The sequence below is a fragment of the Cydia strobilella genome, chromosome 9 (assembly GCF_947568885.1).
Source record: "Cydia strobilella chromosome 9, ilCydStro3.1, whole genome shotgun sequence".
Lineage (NCBI taxonomy): Eukaryota > Metazoa > Arthropoda > Insecta > Lepidoptera > Tortricidae > Cydia > Cydia strobilella.
The window spans coordinates 18,308,374-18,325,960 of record NC_086049.1 but is presented as its reverse complement, the minus strand read 5'-3'; the positions used below and the strand labels follow the sequence as shown (position 1 = coordinate 18,325,960).

The 17,587-nt window shown below is 38.8% G+C and overlaps 1 protein-coding gene across 1 annotated transcript in view; it reads right to left on the bottom strand.

Moving 5' to 3' along the window:
* LOC134744478 (uncharacterized) overlaps positions 1–17,587 on the bottom strand; it is a 118,024-nt gene that overhangs the window by 10,356 nt on the left and 90,081 nt on the right. Inside the window, exons 2-4 of the mRNA XM_063678297.1 lie at positions 11,913–11,954; positions 6,496–6,674; positions 4,816–4,982 (exon numbers count right to left, since the gene is read on the bottom strand). Coding sequence (XP_063534367.1) covers positions 4,816–4,982; positions 6,496–6,674; positions 11,913–11,952 — 386 coding nt within the window. The 5' untranslated portion in view covers positions 11,953–11,954. The remainder of the gene's footprint in view (positions 1–4,815; positions 4,983–6,495; positions 6,675–11,912; positions 11,955–17,587) is intronic.

Here is a 17,587-nt window from a genome sequence, read left to right as displayed (position 1 = left end):
CCACGAACGCTGTAAAGAGTTCGAAACGTCGGGATGTATTATAAATTCAATATACGCGATATAATCCGTTTTCATAGTTTTATTTCATGAGTAACTATCGCGGTAACCGAAGACAATATTATTAAATATTCTTTTAAAAATTAGGAAATAATATGGTGTATTTAAAACATATCATGGAATATACTACGGTTATAAATTGATATTATGTAAAGTAATTTTTTCAACAAGTTAGGCAATTATTAAGTAACCACATTTTTTTCGAACTTTCGTCTTTGTTGTAAATTTAAAAAAAAAAGAAAATAATTGGCGTAAAAAGTATTTCGCCTCGTGGAGCCCCTTTCATGAGATCACGTCACAAAAGTTTTAATAAAATTAATACTTTGTTTAAAATAAATTTTTGAATAATAGTGAAAATTGTAAAATATAAAGCAATATAATAATACGTACTTAGAACTGATACTTTTCTAAATAAAGAATGAATAAACTAAATTGTGTAATTAATTTTTAGTGCAAATCACCACAATTTGCTTCTAAAGAGCAAATCTGTGACCAAAAATTATATATAGTTTTAATTTTTCGTTCGTATATTCAGATTTGTGTATGAAAATGTGAAACTATTATTTCTGAAATAAATTATTCGTCCCTAATTTACACAAAATGTATACCAAATTTGATCTCATATCAAGAGATAGGTAGAAATAGAGGCAAACTGGACCGCAGAAGCCGACTTTTCCCCTCCCTTTTTGGGGGGTAGCCAGGACTTAATCTCGTAGCTAGTGCGTCAGCTCAGCTTTGTATGAACCAAGGAATAATAAATAGTGTTAAACGATATCCCCTGAGGCCAAAGTGCATACTCACTTTACTTACTTCGCCTACTAAGAGGCGAATCGCGACTTTGTTATGGTTTATCGATAACTTATCATATCACTAGATTATCGACTTTCAATGTCGACTATTGCCCATCACTTTTCTGTCCGTGTACGTATTTAGAAACTTGACCCCGCCCCTAAAATTAGTGCGATAAGGACAACTGCAGCTTAGGCGAAAAATCCTGCGTAAAAATCTCAAAAATCGAGGTTTCGTACTCGACTGTTTCCTCCTCCAAAACTTAAGCAATCGTAACCAAATTTGGAAATCTAAATGATTGTGAAATTGTCTGTGTCGGACTGTTTTGATTTTTTGGCTAATTGATACCAGTTTTGAATACCACGCCTCTCATTGCGGCATAGTCAGTGAGGCCATTTTTGGCCATGTTTGAAGGGCTCTAGCGCCTTAAAAAACAAAAATATCAAAAAAAGCAAAACACACCGACACAGATATTGACAATATTAATCTGTGTTGAAAAAATCATTCCTCTAGCTTCAAAAACCAGGGAGGAAACAGTCGAGTACGTTTGTATGGAGAAATGACCACTCCTGTTGGCTCTTAACATTATTTTATTAAAAAATATTTAAAATGTTGAAAATTTTTGAGCGGTTGAAACGCTCACAATTTTTGGCGCGAATTCAACAGAGCGTGATGACGTCACACGTTGGGCGGCCCGACTGACGTTTGCTACTAATGACACTAATCTGTCGAACGCGTGACGTCACGTGGCGTTTCGAGCGTTTCGCTCACTAGCTTTTCGCGGGCAAATTTTTGTACTTTTTATTTATAATTTTAAGTAATTAAATGGTAATTTAAAAACGGAAATGCATTTATAACATGATATAACGGTAACAAACATCCGAATAAAACATATTTCGTTCAAATATAAACTTCATGCATGAGCCTAATTGTACCAACTTTTTCATACAACTTGTCTTATAACGGGCCAGTAAAACTAATATAGCACAACCCCCTTATTCATAAAACTTTACGGGCCTGATTTAGTTAAACTAGTAGTTCGCCTTCGCCCCGAACTGAGAACTCGCGGTTCGCCAAAAAGATAGATAAATTTTGAATGCACTTAGTCGGCAAATCGCAAGGTCTGTGGAGCCCTTAACTTAGATTGAAGTCGCCATGGAGCTTTGCCATGGAGATAAAAATAAACTGTATCTGTGGTAAGCCGTAATCTTTCTTACAAAACTTCCGTGAGACACAGACATATTAAACATATTAATAACGGGTCACTCACGTATTTTAAGTCGAAAAACGCTCGACATGTTTCACTCCGTACCGAGGCGCCACCAATGGGCGTTTTTCGACTTAAAATACGTGAGTGACCCGTTATTAATATGTTTAATACGTAATCTTTCTTGTTAAATATTAGTTTATTTTATTCCTTTTTTATCTTGCTAATTATTTTAAAATCTTAAATTAAAAAATAAAAATAAATAAATGTGGAAACCGAGCACTTTCATTTGACACTAAACTCGACCATACTTTCTTGCAAATAAGTCAAAATGAAGACAATCGATTCATAGGTAATTCAGGCCAGTAACGCGTTTATGATTTTTATGAATAACGCCATAGCCTTTATTCTATTTTTCCGGACGTCGGTATTGCGTCCGTTCGTCACCGTCAATATTTCAGTTTGGCGCGTTGCCAGTCTAGGGTTACCACATTCCATCGACCAATTTACTTAACACATTATGCCGCGTTGACCGTATTTTCCTTAGGTAATTATTTCACCCATCAGCTACGGAAAGGGTTATGATTTTAGGAGCCTGTATGTACATACATACACACGCATACATAATTACATATGCAGGTTAGTCGCTAAAACTACTCACCTATTTTCGCGAATTATTTATATCAGACTGAAAGAGAAGGATGACTCACGTTAGACCGGGCCGTTTCCGGGCTGGAGCTTCCGGCGCTTACTTTTCTATGACATGACAGGTGATCACTTGATGCTTTCTATAGAAAACGAAGCGCCGAAAGCTCCGACCCGGACACGGCCCGGTCTAACGTGAGTCATCCTTTAAGAAACAAACCGTTCACAATTTTCGTTTCGCTTGATGGTACACTATCTGCGAAGATCGTTGATATTATCATTGTCTATCATCGGCAATATCATCGTGCAAGCATCCATGATCGCCTAGTACCTACAACGCACCCGGCGATTCCCTTTGATGCGTGCCCAAAAAACCGACAATTGGCTGACTGGCTGGCAACGGCTGAATGGCGTCGGATCGCACAGGATAGGAACGAATGGCGAAACCTAGTATCGGAGGCCAAGATCCACTTCGGGTCGTTGAGCCAGCGAAGTAAGTAAGTAAAAAATAAAATTCGCAAACATAAGCGGAGGTCACATTTAAAATGGTTTGTCGGTAGAATAGCGAGTGAAGTTCACGAGTAACAGACCTTTTTCCTTTTGTTAGAGAGCCAGGAAACGACTTTCCTCATTTTCCGAGCTTTGTTGCTGTTAATTACGGTTTTTCTGCGCGTCGGTGTTGAAAACATAATTCAAAAGGTCAATTCTGTAGGTATTTTTAAGAAATGAAAAATTGCATGTTATTGTTACAGTTAGCAACAATAGTAGTTCCTCACATTATACAACTAGTAAGATGAGTCATTTTCGACAAGAAAAATCACATAAATTATTGAGTTGGTCAATGTAGCAGCCCTAAGCCACATTCATACAATAGACGCTCGCGAGTTCGCAAAGCGCTTTATTTGACAAACGGGTCATAATTCACCAACGCGGACATCACTGCCGTTCCTACAAAAACCTCATAAGTCACTATGAAGATCATACGGGGATAAGACTTTTTGGTTTTGTATGGCGTACGTAGCTTATGCTACCAAAATGGTGTATGTGACAATGAAAATTGTATAGAGGAAACCTTTTGGCTTTGGCCGTATCTAAATCGTAGTCTGTTCTGCCAAAATGCCATATATCACTGTGGTATGATATGAAGAAAGGATTTCTGGCTTGGTGCAAAGGAATACGACAAAAGCACAAGCAGGCATTCAATAATGGAACAAGTTTAACGCCTGCGTCAACATTTATCGAACCGATTAACGTTTAAATGTCGCCATATGTCATGTGACCTTTAGGAAATATGACGAACGTAACATTGCGAACAAATAACAGACTTAGGAGTCCGCAGCAAGCTCGGTTCTCCATACAAACGTAGTTACGCTATTATTTTAAAACGTCTAGCTAGATTGCTCTGAAACTTTGTACTTATAATAGGATAAGGTATATATATATATGCCTGTATTATACATTTGTAATTGTAGTGAAATTAAATTTGTCACATCATTGACGAAATTCTCCGTAGATCTTAGGTAGCTTCGCGCCAAAAATAGCACAGCAATAGTTTATGTAGCTTCAGATACCATAGTAAAAAATACAGCGAATTAAAGTTTTTCATACAAAACTTCTCTTGGCTCTATTTCATTTGTTTTATAAGCTGGACCTATACAAACTCATTACAGGCAATATAGCTCATGTCATTGCATGTGCAAAGTTTCATTACTATCCAACAAGTAGTATTAAAATGAGAACGAAACTCGGCCGAGCTGAACTAAGGAACATTCTAGTAACTGCGAAGTCCACAACCATAACTAGCCACTGCTGTATGAGAATGTCGGCAAATGTTGTGTTGGTAGAAAGTCATGACTTCTTATCAAACAAATCTTCTGAGCACAGCCTACCCTTAGTGTCATACAGTGCTAAAACCTCAAAAGATTTAATCAAGATGAGTGGGCTAGAAGAAAAGTTATCCAACTTGAGAAGTTGAGAACACATCCCAGCACTCCAGAAGTTATGAGGATGAGGACAGCGCCTATCCTCATCAGGTAATACCGGTGCTGCACTGCTTCAGCTCCTGAAGAGAGCTGCATGACTCCCACCACCATGACGATGCCCACAAGGTTCCTCACCTGAGAGCACACCCCAGGACTCCAGCACTCATGAGAATAGCGCCTGTCCCCATCAGGTAATACCGGTGCTGGGCTGCCTCAGCTCCTGGCGACAGTTGCACGACTCCTACCACCATGATGACGATTCCCAGGAGGAGGGTGCCCACTACGAAGTGGAGGGCCAGCAACTGGAAAATGAAGGTGATGGTCAGTTTCTAAAATATTTATACTTTTTTAGGGCGGGCGCTTTCTTTGCCCAGAGGCTAAGTCTGGCGGTGCAGAGGGGTAACGCCGCTAGCGTCCTTGCGACCATGCCGGAAGGGGGTGATTTGGGGGAAGTCTTTTATATTTAAGGTTTAGTTTTAGGTTTTGTTAGCATAAATTTAAATTGTACATGTTAAATGTTAATGTAAATTATTTGTTGCCTATTTACCCCAACAACAAAACTCCAGTAAAAAAGTAGGTTGTTACGTTTTTATAAAAATTTCCGCTTTTTTTTAATAAATAAATATTATAGGACATTTTTACACAGATTGACTGGTAAGCCCAAGGAGGCTTGTGTTATGGGTACTCAGACAACGATATATATATATATATAAATACATAGAAAACACCCATGACTCAGGAACATCTGTGCTCATCATGAGCACAGAGATCGTTGTCTGAGTACCCATAACACAAGCCTCCTTGGGCTTACCAGTCAATCTGCTCATCACACCAATAAATGCTATTACCGGGATTCGAACCCAGGACCATCGGCTTCACACTCACAGGCAGGGTCACTATACCTACTCGGCCTAGACCGGTCGTCAACTCATTCGATTTTTTTTTTGTACAATAAAGTGATTTACTACTACTACTAATATAATTAAAAAAAATCTTATCCATGTTTACATCAGAGATGTGAGAGAATGCATAGCGAGGGATGTTTGTCAATAACCAATAGAGTCACTTATATGAGTTATATGTACCTATCTTCCCTCAACTTAGGACTTAATTGAAGATAACATAAATAGCTAAAGAGCAAACAAGAGGAGCAGCACAACACGATGACAAGTACAAAGTGAATGGCTTTGAAGTTTGCAGCATGTATTTTGTGAATAGCTAAAGTGAGAATCTGTCTTCATCCTACCTTTAAATATAGGACCTACATAGTCGGTCACTTGCACTTTTCCCCTCCCTGGTCACCCTCAGCTAAAGCTTCTGTCTTTTATCACTTTGTTGCATATGATCTCCGCGGTCTGTGGTCTGGCAATGTAGCAGTCCCCGGCCTATCCAACGGGAGAGCCTGTTGTGATGTCCGTTCACACCTAAAAACATTCTACCTTTGCGAGCGTTTCCCTTCCTAGGTCTTTCTAGCAGCACCGTCTATTTATTCTCACTTTTCTTCGTCTTAGTTTTAATCGGAGGTCTGTTTTGAAGGGGGAGTTACCTTGCTACATACAACTTCTGCTAGTGGTCTGTGGTGGTCAGGCGATGGCGTGGGCTCTCCTTCCCCCGGTCTTCCCAACTGTACAACTGTAGAGGCAGCTGCGACGGCCGCCGTCTTCCGCCTCTCATCTCATTAACCTAACCTAAAAACATTCTATCTTTGCGAGCGTGCGGTTCCCTTTCTAGCAGCAACGTCTTTTTATTCTCACTTTTCTTCAACTTAGTTTTAATCGGTGGTGTGTTGAAGGAGGAGTTATGATAGTAACTAACCTTGCTACATACAACTTCTGCTAGTGGTCTGTGGTGGTCAGGCGATGGCGTGGGCTCTCCTTCCCCCGGTCTTCCCAACTGTAGGGGCAGCTGCGACGGCCGCCGTCCTCCGCCTCTCTTCTCATTCCGCCGCCGCTCGTGGCGCACCGCCACTGCTGGCATAGCACCAATCATCTTCGCTGTGAACATTTTGAGAGATCAGAAATTCTAGTTAACGCTAGCAATCTACAACTAGCTTAATGAAACAGTTGATTTTTACGAGAATGCAGTTTTGTTTCTTTTTAAAAATAAAAGAATGTTTCGTTTAAGTAAAATGAGCTAAGGCACTTTCCCTCCAGGGCCCATTAATTTTTTCCAGCCTGTAGAATGGGAGACTTTTTATGGCCTTTTTTTATGATCTTAATCTCATGCAAATGAGTTATTATGTAGAGTAGATAGATGTAGTCAAGAAGATTTCAAGGTTATAAAAGTTATAATTTTTAGTTGGCTTGTACAAAAACTAAAACGTTTGTTTCAGTTAAATTTCTGGAATAGAAGAGGCAACTTTTCATTTTCTGTGTCTTTATTTAATTTATTGTATTTGTGTAGGTACAGTCAAGGGCATAAATATATATTTATACATTCCCAAAGTTTCAAAAATACGTGTACGCTCTTACACCTTAGACAATAAAGTCGTGTTCACATATTTTTGAGCCATTTGTCTGGATCGATATTGTTGCCTTCGACTGTACTAATATGGAACTTAATTCAAGTGAAAGTTTCCAATTTTATTGCATATTGTCATTAATGTCAACGCGAACTCTACCTTTTTAAAGACAATAAATACAAGCGGAAGTCCCTTTCTAACAAACGCTGTCAAAAAGTGACATCCGCTTGTATTACAAGTTACAAGCTTTTGAGTAACGGGCCCCAGATGTTATTTTAAATCTTGCCTATTAGTCCTAAGTAAACAAGAATAAAAGTCTCAAGACGGAAAGACGGATGAAGAGATTAGGTATGTATGTTTTCTGAATTTTAACCATTTTATGCAGCGGATGGAAATTGCAAGTAAATGCATACGAACTGCACTTCAGTAAATAACCAGAAGATTTGCATTTCAAAGTTAGTATCCGTTCAGTATTCCTTTTTCCTCTGAGGAATACCTACTGGGTCGGTTTGTTCAATCTGTTCCTATTTGTAACCGTTTCAATTACGTTATTAACCCACTTTGACCAATTTAGGAACCCAGAATCCGTCAGGTTATAAAATCCTATCCTAATATTGACCTATGTCCTAATATCCTGACAAAACATTAGAGGCAATGTGGCGAGATAGCGACTATCATGTTCAAAAAGGCAACTACATATTGTGATATTCAGAACCCTTAAGGATTTGCCACACTGGATGCGTTCTGCTGGCAGCGGTCAGGTCAAATTTCAACTTCAAAGGTTGCTGTCAATGTTGTTCATACATAATAAATAAATAAATAATGCGGGTTTGACCTGACCGCTGACCGCAGAACGCATCCAGTGTGGCAAATCCTCTTCATTCGATAGTGTGATATCGTCGTGCGGGCTGATAGTCAGTACTGGGCCCTACCCATACCTATCCCTATATCCCTATTTATTGAACACATATTTAATTATACGAACGGGAACAATGAAATTAAATCGCGGTAGACCCATTCGTATAATAACACCTATCCCAAATAAACCTGCGCAGAGTTGGTGAAAAGGAAATGGAAATGTCAAATCCGGGAATCCTTGAGTTTGTTTGAATCCGAAACTACTGGTTTCCCGCTACATATGCGAGGGCGAACTACGAGCTCAACAAAGCTCGTTACATTGCTAAGTTGAAATATAGTTAATTTGAACAATTTAGAATGGAGGTTGTTCCTAGATAAGTCGTTATAACAAAACTTCCGTGAGACATGCACAGACATATTAAACAAATAACGGGTCACTCACGTATTTTAAGTCGAAAAACGCTCGACATGTTTCACTCCGACTGTCCGACTGTCGAGTGTTTTCGACTTAAAATACGTGAGTGACCCGTTATTAATATGTTTAATAAGTTATGACGTTTAATTTCAGGTGAAGTAAGGTTAGTCGAGCCACTTTAGGTATAGGCATCTAGAAATACGATCAGTAAATAGACACAATAAATATGTAGCCAATATCTATCGGACTATTTCGCTAGTCACGTAGGGTTCACCAAAGGTTTCGGAAACTTTCCAAAAAGTTGGAAAACTTCTCGGAAGCACAGGAAATTAAGGAAACTTTTATTTAAGGAAAAAAATCGATTCCCATACTAAAATATAAATAGTTTGCGATTTTTTTCCATGTGAACCTTTCGCTATTTCCGCAACTTTCTGACGGCACATCATAAGTAACTACATGCCATAATGATACTTATTTATAATGAATAGGTTATGATCTGTGCCGAATGTTGATTTCTCATTTAACCAATGGTTGCGTTCGTCACAACTTAGCCTCTCTAATTATAATCTAATTATAACTGCCAATTTTATATAGTTTTTTTGGTGATTATTTAGGAATTTAGAGAGAAACCTCTATCATATCCTTAAATTGACGCCGGGATGTCCCAGGTGAATTTTATTTAGTATGCGAATAGTGGAGGTTAAAGACGAAGCAACTTAATTTATACACTTGGGTATCTTAGATTTGCTACACTAAAAAGGCTTTCGAAGAATGCACCTTGTGCTTTTCACGGTGACTCCATCCTAAAGAAAAATGTATGCCCGATGACCGTGGTCAGAAAGCGTTTGAGCAATCATAAAAAGATTGACTGCTTAATTACTAGTTCCCTGTTTTTAAAACTTTCAGTGTTTCCCACAGTCCAAGAGTGAAAATTTTGTAAAACGCAGTAAATGCAGTTAATAGCAAACCGTTTTGTTCTCCAAATAGAACATTCTTGTGATTGTGATCGAATGATTTAATCGATCGGTTGGAGCTCGTTTGTTACGCTTGGCAGACGATTTGGCAGGGCCCAGCTCGTTAATTGCTTGTTGGTAAATAGATGTGTTCGATGGCGCTTACGCCATTATAAACGATGCTCCGATATAAACACAATGCCGCGCGACGCTGTGCGGCGTAAGCGCCATCGACAATAAGGTCCCTTTGCCCCAAAAATGCCCCATATAGGGGCTTAGCAACAAACCGCGCTGAGTGGAGGAACAGCCTTTTAAGAGGCGAAACCCGTGATAGGTCCTGCCCGCGCAGCATGGTTCCCCTATCACTAAGTGCGTCACTTTCGCACTCACATACTTGTTAGAACGTGACAGGCATGGTGATAAGTGTACCGTGCTACTACCCCTGGATTCAAGACTTGGCGCGAAAACGGGCAATAAGACGTGATGAGGATGTACTTTTACTTGTCAAAAATGTGGACGATTGTGCCGTTCAAGGATCGGGTTATTTAGCCACGAGCGATGCTGTCGCTAGATAACACAATGCTGCTCAAATCATCTGTAAAGATGGACAAGGCCAAGATGCAAGCAAGTGGGCAAGATGATGATGTTGATAGGGGCTTTTGGGGACTTATACGAGAACCAGAGAGAGAATCAGAGTAAGGTTAATTGAAGAAAAACTCACCGAAAATCGACTACGATGTTATGGCCACGTCATGAGGCGATACCACATGACGAGAAAGGTGCTAAACAACAACAAGATAGGTCTTGTAAAAAAGAACCTTAAAGAAAAAATAATACCACCAGAGACGACCCAGGACAGAAGCTCCTGGCGACGCCGTATAAGGAGAACCGACCCCAAGTAAATTGGATAAGGCTAGGAAGAAGAAGGGGAGCTTATACGAGAACACTAATATTTTGAGTGAGACCAATGGCGTCGCGTCGCTAGCTCTACCCATAATTGGGTCAAAAACGTTCGGAAGAACCGGTGTCTTCACTGTGGACATTACGAAAATTAGGCTTTAAAGTTTGTTTATTTTATGATGTCCACAGGAGAGTCGCATGATGTCGCATGGTTATTTTTTATATGTGTGGAATCCACACATATATGTGGATGGATCGTAATATCATTATTTTATTTTCATTCGTCATTCCGTCTAGTGACTTTTCTTTTTAAATGGAACCAATAGGGATTAAGTTCTACATCTAATTACTATGGATCTACTTAGTTCTAGGAGTTCTAGGTCATTGCACAATGCAGACGTCAGGCATTTACAAGTTCTAGTGATATTGTTCCACATACATCACTGGTAGTTATGATTTATGTGTCACCGTCCAGCAAGTGGGGCGAAGCACATAAGTTACGACTATGACATTATTGTGTATTTATGTAGGTATCTGTCACTTGTATGACACAATACTAATAAGGGTTAAGGATGACTCATGTTAGAACGGTCCGGGGCCGAACCTATAGAAAACATAACGTGATCGGAATTAGTTCGTTATTTATAGCATTAGAAAGAAGGTAAGCGATCTTGACGTGTTTATTTGTTAAAAATCACTTTAGAAAAATAAGTCACAGCAAATATGTTACAATTATAAATCATAATACGATCTTTTACATTCTTTTGCTTTCATAAGTGATATAAACTTAATTTTTTAAAAGCGTTCTTCAATATTTTTCAATAAAAAGACACATCAAAATTGTTTACCTTTTTTCTAATGCTAAAAAACCGAGGTGAGGTAAAATACCTGTTTTTCGCAAGAGGAATAATATAATAGTGGTTACAACCGGGAAGAAAATTTTTTTTTGCTTGAATACCGGGTATTAATCGATAATTAAATAGTCGTAATGTTAAACATACATATTTTTACTTACAGTACGGGATGTTTTATGTAGGTAAATCTAAAAGTTACAACTATAGTAACATCTGGCAACATTTTCGTCACACTTTTTAAAACTAACATACAACATCCCAAACTCTAAGTAAAAACATGTATGTTTAACATTACGACCAGTACCCGGATAAACATCGAATAGGTACCCGGTATATTTTTCGACCCGGTTTTAACCACTACAGTCGAAGGCAAAAATATCGATACAGACAAATGGCTCAAAAATATGTGAACACGACTTTATTGTCTAAGGTGTAAGAGCGTACACATATTTTTGAAACTATGGGAATGTTTATATATTTATGCCCTTGACTGTACATATTACCTTTTGCGAAGAAAACCTAGGTATTTTAGCTCGCCTAATTCCGAACACACTGCCGATCATTCATAGAAAACAAAGTATATTTTAGAAAAAAATCATCAAGAACCGTCTCGGGCGAGACTCGAACCCGCGCTAGCAAATTGCAATGCTTTTAATAATATAACTATATTTGTGAAATGAAGTCAAATTTCTAAGACACTAGCTTGTTTAGGGAGTCCTATTAATCTATCTTGCTTAATTAATGATTTTATTTAAATGTGTAGTTTTTATAAAAACAGAAGCAATACTCACGCCGCTGATTATCCCTTGGTTGCAACAACGACTGAAGCATATCTGTAACAAACACATGCACTTTAGAAACTTATATCATTACCTAATTAATGTCATTACCGGGTCTAACGCGATTAAATTTCATTATTTTACCTTAAATATTAAACAGAAACGGGTAGATAAAATTTTTTTGGCTACCCCCAACATTTATATAAACGAATGTCGGGTAGTTTAGTGTTGTTTACCAATATCTCAATTGACATTTGCTGGGACGTCAGTCTTCCGTGACCACAGCTAGTGCAACCTATGGACCGCGAGCCAGGCGCAAATTTCGTCAGTCATCGCCTCCAGGGCGAAAACTCGTATAGCGGTTAACGGCTATGTATGATGAACCCTCGTGAATGTCAGCTGCCGCTCCGTTAGTGGGTTGAGGAATGGCAGCCACCGAAGCGCGTAACACGGTCTTTCCACCGCGATACAACCGGCTGACGATTTGTTTTATTAACAATAGCATCTAAACCATCATCTAACAAAGTATCAAACGGGAGGCGATGACGCCGCTGACTGAAAAGAATTTTCTTTTTTACATGTTCATGTGACCAGCTGACGGTCTTTCCACAGCGATACAATCGGCTGACGATTTTGTTTATTTACAATAGCATCTGAACTATTATCTGACAAAGTATCAAGCGGGAGGCGATGACAAAAAAATTTTTATAGACTATTTGCTGCCATTCCTCAACCCACCAACGGAGCGGCAGCTGAAGTTCACGAGGGTTCATCATACATAGCCGTTAACCACTATACGAGTTTTCGCCCGGGAGGCGATTGGTCATGAAATCTGTTCCTGGCCCGCGGTCTACTAGTTGAAACGTCGGATAAAAGGGAAAAATAATAAAACTTTATCGCGTTTGACCCGGTAATGACATTAATTATGTGTACAAAACGCGAGTTTTGAAGTGTAATATTATTACCTAAACTTTGGGAACAAATTAAATTATCTAATTAAACACTGATTTGTCTTTTACTACTCAACACTAAGCCGGTTCGAATCCGGCCTCCGCCACTGGAGGGCTTTGTCAGTTTTTCGTTAGTAAACATATAGGTAAGACGGTAAGACTTATTTCAGGTACCTACCTGTGTGACCGAAAACTGTGTAAGGTATTAAATAAAACTATGAAAACGGATTATATCGCGTATATTGAATTTATAATACATCCCGACGTTTCGAACCCTTTACAACGTTCGTGGTCAACGGGTGAACGCTGTAAAGGGTTCGAAACGTCGGGATGTATTATAAATTCAATATACGCGATATAATCCGTTTTCATAATTTTATTTCATGAGTAACTATCGCGGTAACCGAAGACAATATTATGTGTAAGGTATAACAAACAGACAGAGAGAATGTATATAATACCAAATACCAAAGATTTATTAAGTGTAGAAGAGAAAAACGTAAATTAAAAGAAAAATCTTGCCTCCTAGGTCTAGTCTGACAGCTAAAATAGATGACGTAGTAGTACGTAGTACAGCGTCAAATATTTTGTGATAATTGTGGTCACTGGATACTGGATTATCAAATATTTTGTTTTGTTACTGTTAAAGTCTTTTTCACCTCAGCAGCTCGAACAAGCCTACTTTCGTCACTCCCTGGAGTGAGGAAAGTGCGACTTTCCTCACTCCAGGGAGCGAAACAATGTAGCTTTTTAATTTAGTGAAGGCCATGAACTTCATACTTTATTACATTTTTTTTCATGGTATCGTATCGTATCGTGTCGTGTCGTGTCGTGTCGTGTCGTGTCGTATCGTATCGTATCGTATCGTATGGTATATATTATAATACTTTTTTTTTCTGTTTATTCTGTGTAATTCGAAATACATTTTAACCTTTATTAATGTTCTCACTACTGAGGTGAAAAATTATGTGTGCAACACGAGAGCAAAGTTATTTTACATCTCGTGTTTTTGAGTCCCTCGCTACGCTCAAGATTCTACCTTAGAATCATTCGCTTTCTCGGGACTCAAAATAAACACGCAAGAAAAACCAACTTTCCTCTCTTGTTGCACAAATAACTATTTTTTGCACCCCCTTTGCTTTAGGCCAACCAAAATGTTACAAAAAGTAAGAAAAAACTCGCAAAATCTCTCAGTTTTCTCGCATGACGCGTGTACAGACGTGCCGTTCACACATAGAAACGCAAGTGAGTTTTGATGTATAGCATAGCGTGTCCGGCTGTCCTCCCTGTGAGAGCGACAGGCATACGGATCGGACAATGTGAAAGCGCTCTTATGTCCCTTGAATAAGGTTTAAATTAGGTGCGGATGATATTTGCATGAATACACGTGTATTTGCGCGGTGCACGGCCCAAACAAGCTTTTGATGTTGGTTTAGGGGACCGAAGCCGATTATTTGCGTTCTGCATGTTGTGTTCTAGTTGGATATCCTCAATTCGATTGATGTTATCACAATTGTTTGAACTCTAACCTCGTATCATTGGTTCTTTTGAATCAATACTTTCTCAAACAACGAAGTTCACATAATTAATGTCATTACCGGGAAGTCTTCCGTGACCACAGCTAGTGCAGCCTAGTTGAAACGTCGGAAAAAAGGTAAAATAATGATAATTAATCGCGTTAGACCCGGTAATGACATTAATTATGTTTACAAAATGCGAAGCTTAGTGTTATATAAACGAAGTTCATCCTAATTTAATGTATATTCAAGGTTCAATACAAGATTTAAATTAATAAGTTTTAGGCAAAAATTTCATTTTTGGTACAAGCTTTTATCGCTGACTGTACTTTTCTTTCCACAGGCAACCAATACTTATCAAGACAATTCTAAAAACCCCAAACACAATAAGATTGCGTTGTTTTATCACAGAGTTCCTATTACCACCTCCTGTCTCCATCATCAGATCAGTCACCAGACTTACGTATGCAAATTTTCAGCTTCATCAAACCAAGTCCATGTTGTCAATGGGGTAATTGAAACCAAAGATAGATATAACTCCGTAATAGATGGATACAGTCTAAGGAAAAACGTGCCTCGAAAATCAAGAAAATTTGATTCTCGTTCAGAGGGCGCTACTAGCTTTGGCCAACTGTCGTATAGATGGCGTTGACGGTTTCGTTTGTTATTTAACAATTTTAACGCATATCAGTGAAAAAGAACATGGGTCAAAATCATAAAAATAATTAATGCAAATAAAAAAAAATCATTTATCCATATCTAAATACATTTTATCGTATTTTTAAAAATATTTATTTTTAGTTTTAAAGTGTGTCGACAGATGGCAGTGAATTTACTGCGGTTACAAAATTTACTATGACAGTACCACTCTAGTATAAGTTACTCTATGTTGAAACTAAAGCAATTCATTCTCACTATTTTCTAAGGCACACAAATACGAAATAAAAATCTCACTGAGAACGAGATATGATTCACGAGTGCAGTCGCTTCTGCACTAATCTTTGCCACTTGACGTAGTGCTTCTTTGTGTCACTCCGTGACTACGCGGTGCCGCTGCTCACGCAATATTCGACTTTACGCGCTGCGCTGAGGCGCGACAGTCGCTTGTACGCTTACGCGCTGGCACAACTACGAAGCTCGCGGGTAACCGAATAAACACAGATATTAGCACTGCTTTAGGTCTAATTTGTAGCTTTTTTGGTAATATTGCGACACAAACAGATATTACAGTAGATAACTTGCACTATATTCCACTTGTTACTGATTTTTCAATGCGTTCCGTAATGGTAAACTAATTATTTACTTTTTTTTCCATAGATGTGACACAGACTAACGTTGCCCTTAAAGATGTCAAAGACTATACTATCCTACCCATCTAATCATGATGTGACTACCGTAAAAAATTGCACAGGATAACTTTACGATCGGCCGCCGACAGATATATTTTAAAGTATGGTTAATTTCGTTCGCGTCTTTCCTGTAGACATCGCAAAGTTAAGAGAATCGAAAGCAATTGTTTACTCTGTACCTACTATATACTATATACCCTTAGGCAGGATATATTTTTTCAGTAGGTACTTGAGACTCAAATAAGAAAAACTTGATATATATGTACCTATACCAGCGTCGTTAACAGAACTTTTGTTGTCTTGTCTACAGAAGGGACCTTTTTAGGGTTCCGTACCCAGAGGGTCTGTCTGTCACCATTAGGCTGTATCTCATGAACCGTGATAGCTAGAGAGTTGAAATTTTCACAGATGATGTATTTCTGTTGTCGCTATAACAACAAATACTAAAAAGTACGGAACCCTCGGTGGGTGGTCCGACTCGCATTTGTCCGGTTTTTCTAAAATGTGTTTAGACCTAATGCAAGTTTCTCATCAGTTTTTAGGGTTCCGTACCCAAAGGGTAAAAACGGGACCCTATTACCAAAGATAGATATATAGGTATATATAACTCCGTAATAGATGGATACAGTCTAAGGAAAAAACGTGCCTCGAAAATCAAGAAAATTTTATTCTCGTTCAGAGGGCGCTACTAGTTTTGGCCTACTGTCGTATAGATGGCGTTGACGGTTTCGTTTGTTATTTAACAATTTTAACGCATATCAGTGAAAGAACATGGGTCAAAATCGTGAAAATAATTAATGCAAATAAAAAAAATCGTATTTTTATAAACCTTCATTTTTAGTTTTAAAGTGTGTCGACAGATGGCAGTGAATTTACTGGGGTTACAAAATTGACAGGTACCGCTCTAGTATAAGCACTAAGTTACTCTATGCTATTATTAAGACTTCGCTGTCCGTCTGTCCGTCTGTCCGTCCGTCTGTCCGTCTGTCCGTCCGTCTGTCCGTCTGTCCGTCCGTCTGTCCGTCTGTCCGTCTGTCTGTCTGTCACCAGGCTGTATCTCATGAACCGTGATAGCTAGACAGTTGAAATTTTCACAGATGATGTATTTCTGTTGCCGCTATAACAACAAATACTAAAAAGTACGGAACCCTCGGTGGGTGGTCCGACTCGCACTTGTCCGGTTTTTCTAAAATGTGTTTAGACCTGCAAGTGCAAGTTTCTCATCAGTTTTTGAAGAATAAAGAGAGCCTTTACGAGCTGGTGTGGTGAAAAATCATTTTGTACAGTCGCCATCAGATATATCGGAGCGGCCAAGGCGCTCACAAATATCTCAACACGCCTCTATTATTGTCAAGGCGCTAGGTGTGTGTTCAGATATTTCTGAGCACCTCGGCCGCTCCGATATATCTGATGGCGACTGTACCAGACAGTGTGTGCACTAAATTAAATATATAGTGTCTGGCGACTGTTTTTATGAAATCCCACGGCTTATTTCCCTACGGGGCTGTTGCGTTACGGCGCTCGGTTACCTCAGATTACATTTACTTATAACTAGCTTTTGCCCGCGACTTTGTCTGCATGGAGTTTACTAACTTGGGTAGCTTATTTTTTATACAATCTGCTTTTTATCGATTCCTCATACAAACTTCCACCCCCCTTTTCACCCCCATAAAGGATGATTTTTGGGATAAAAACTACCCTATGTCCTTCCCCGGGACTCAAACTATCTCTATACCAAATTTCAACTAAATCGGTTCAGCGGTTTAAGTGTGAAGAGGTAGCAGACAGACAGACACACTTTCGCATTTATAAGTAAGGATAGTTTATAGAGGTCGTCTGTCTGTCTTTCACACACAGGTCGAAGTTTTTTA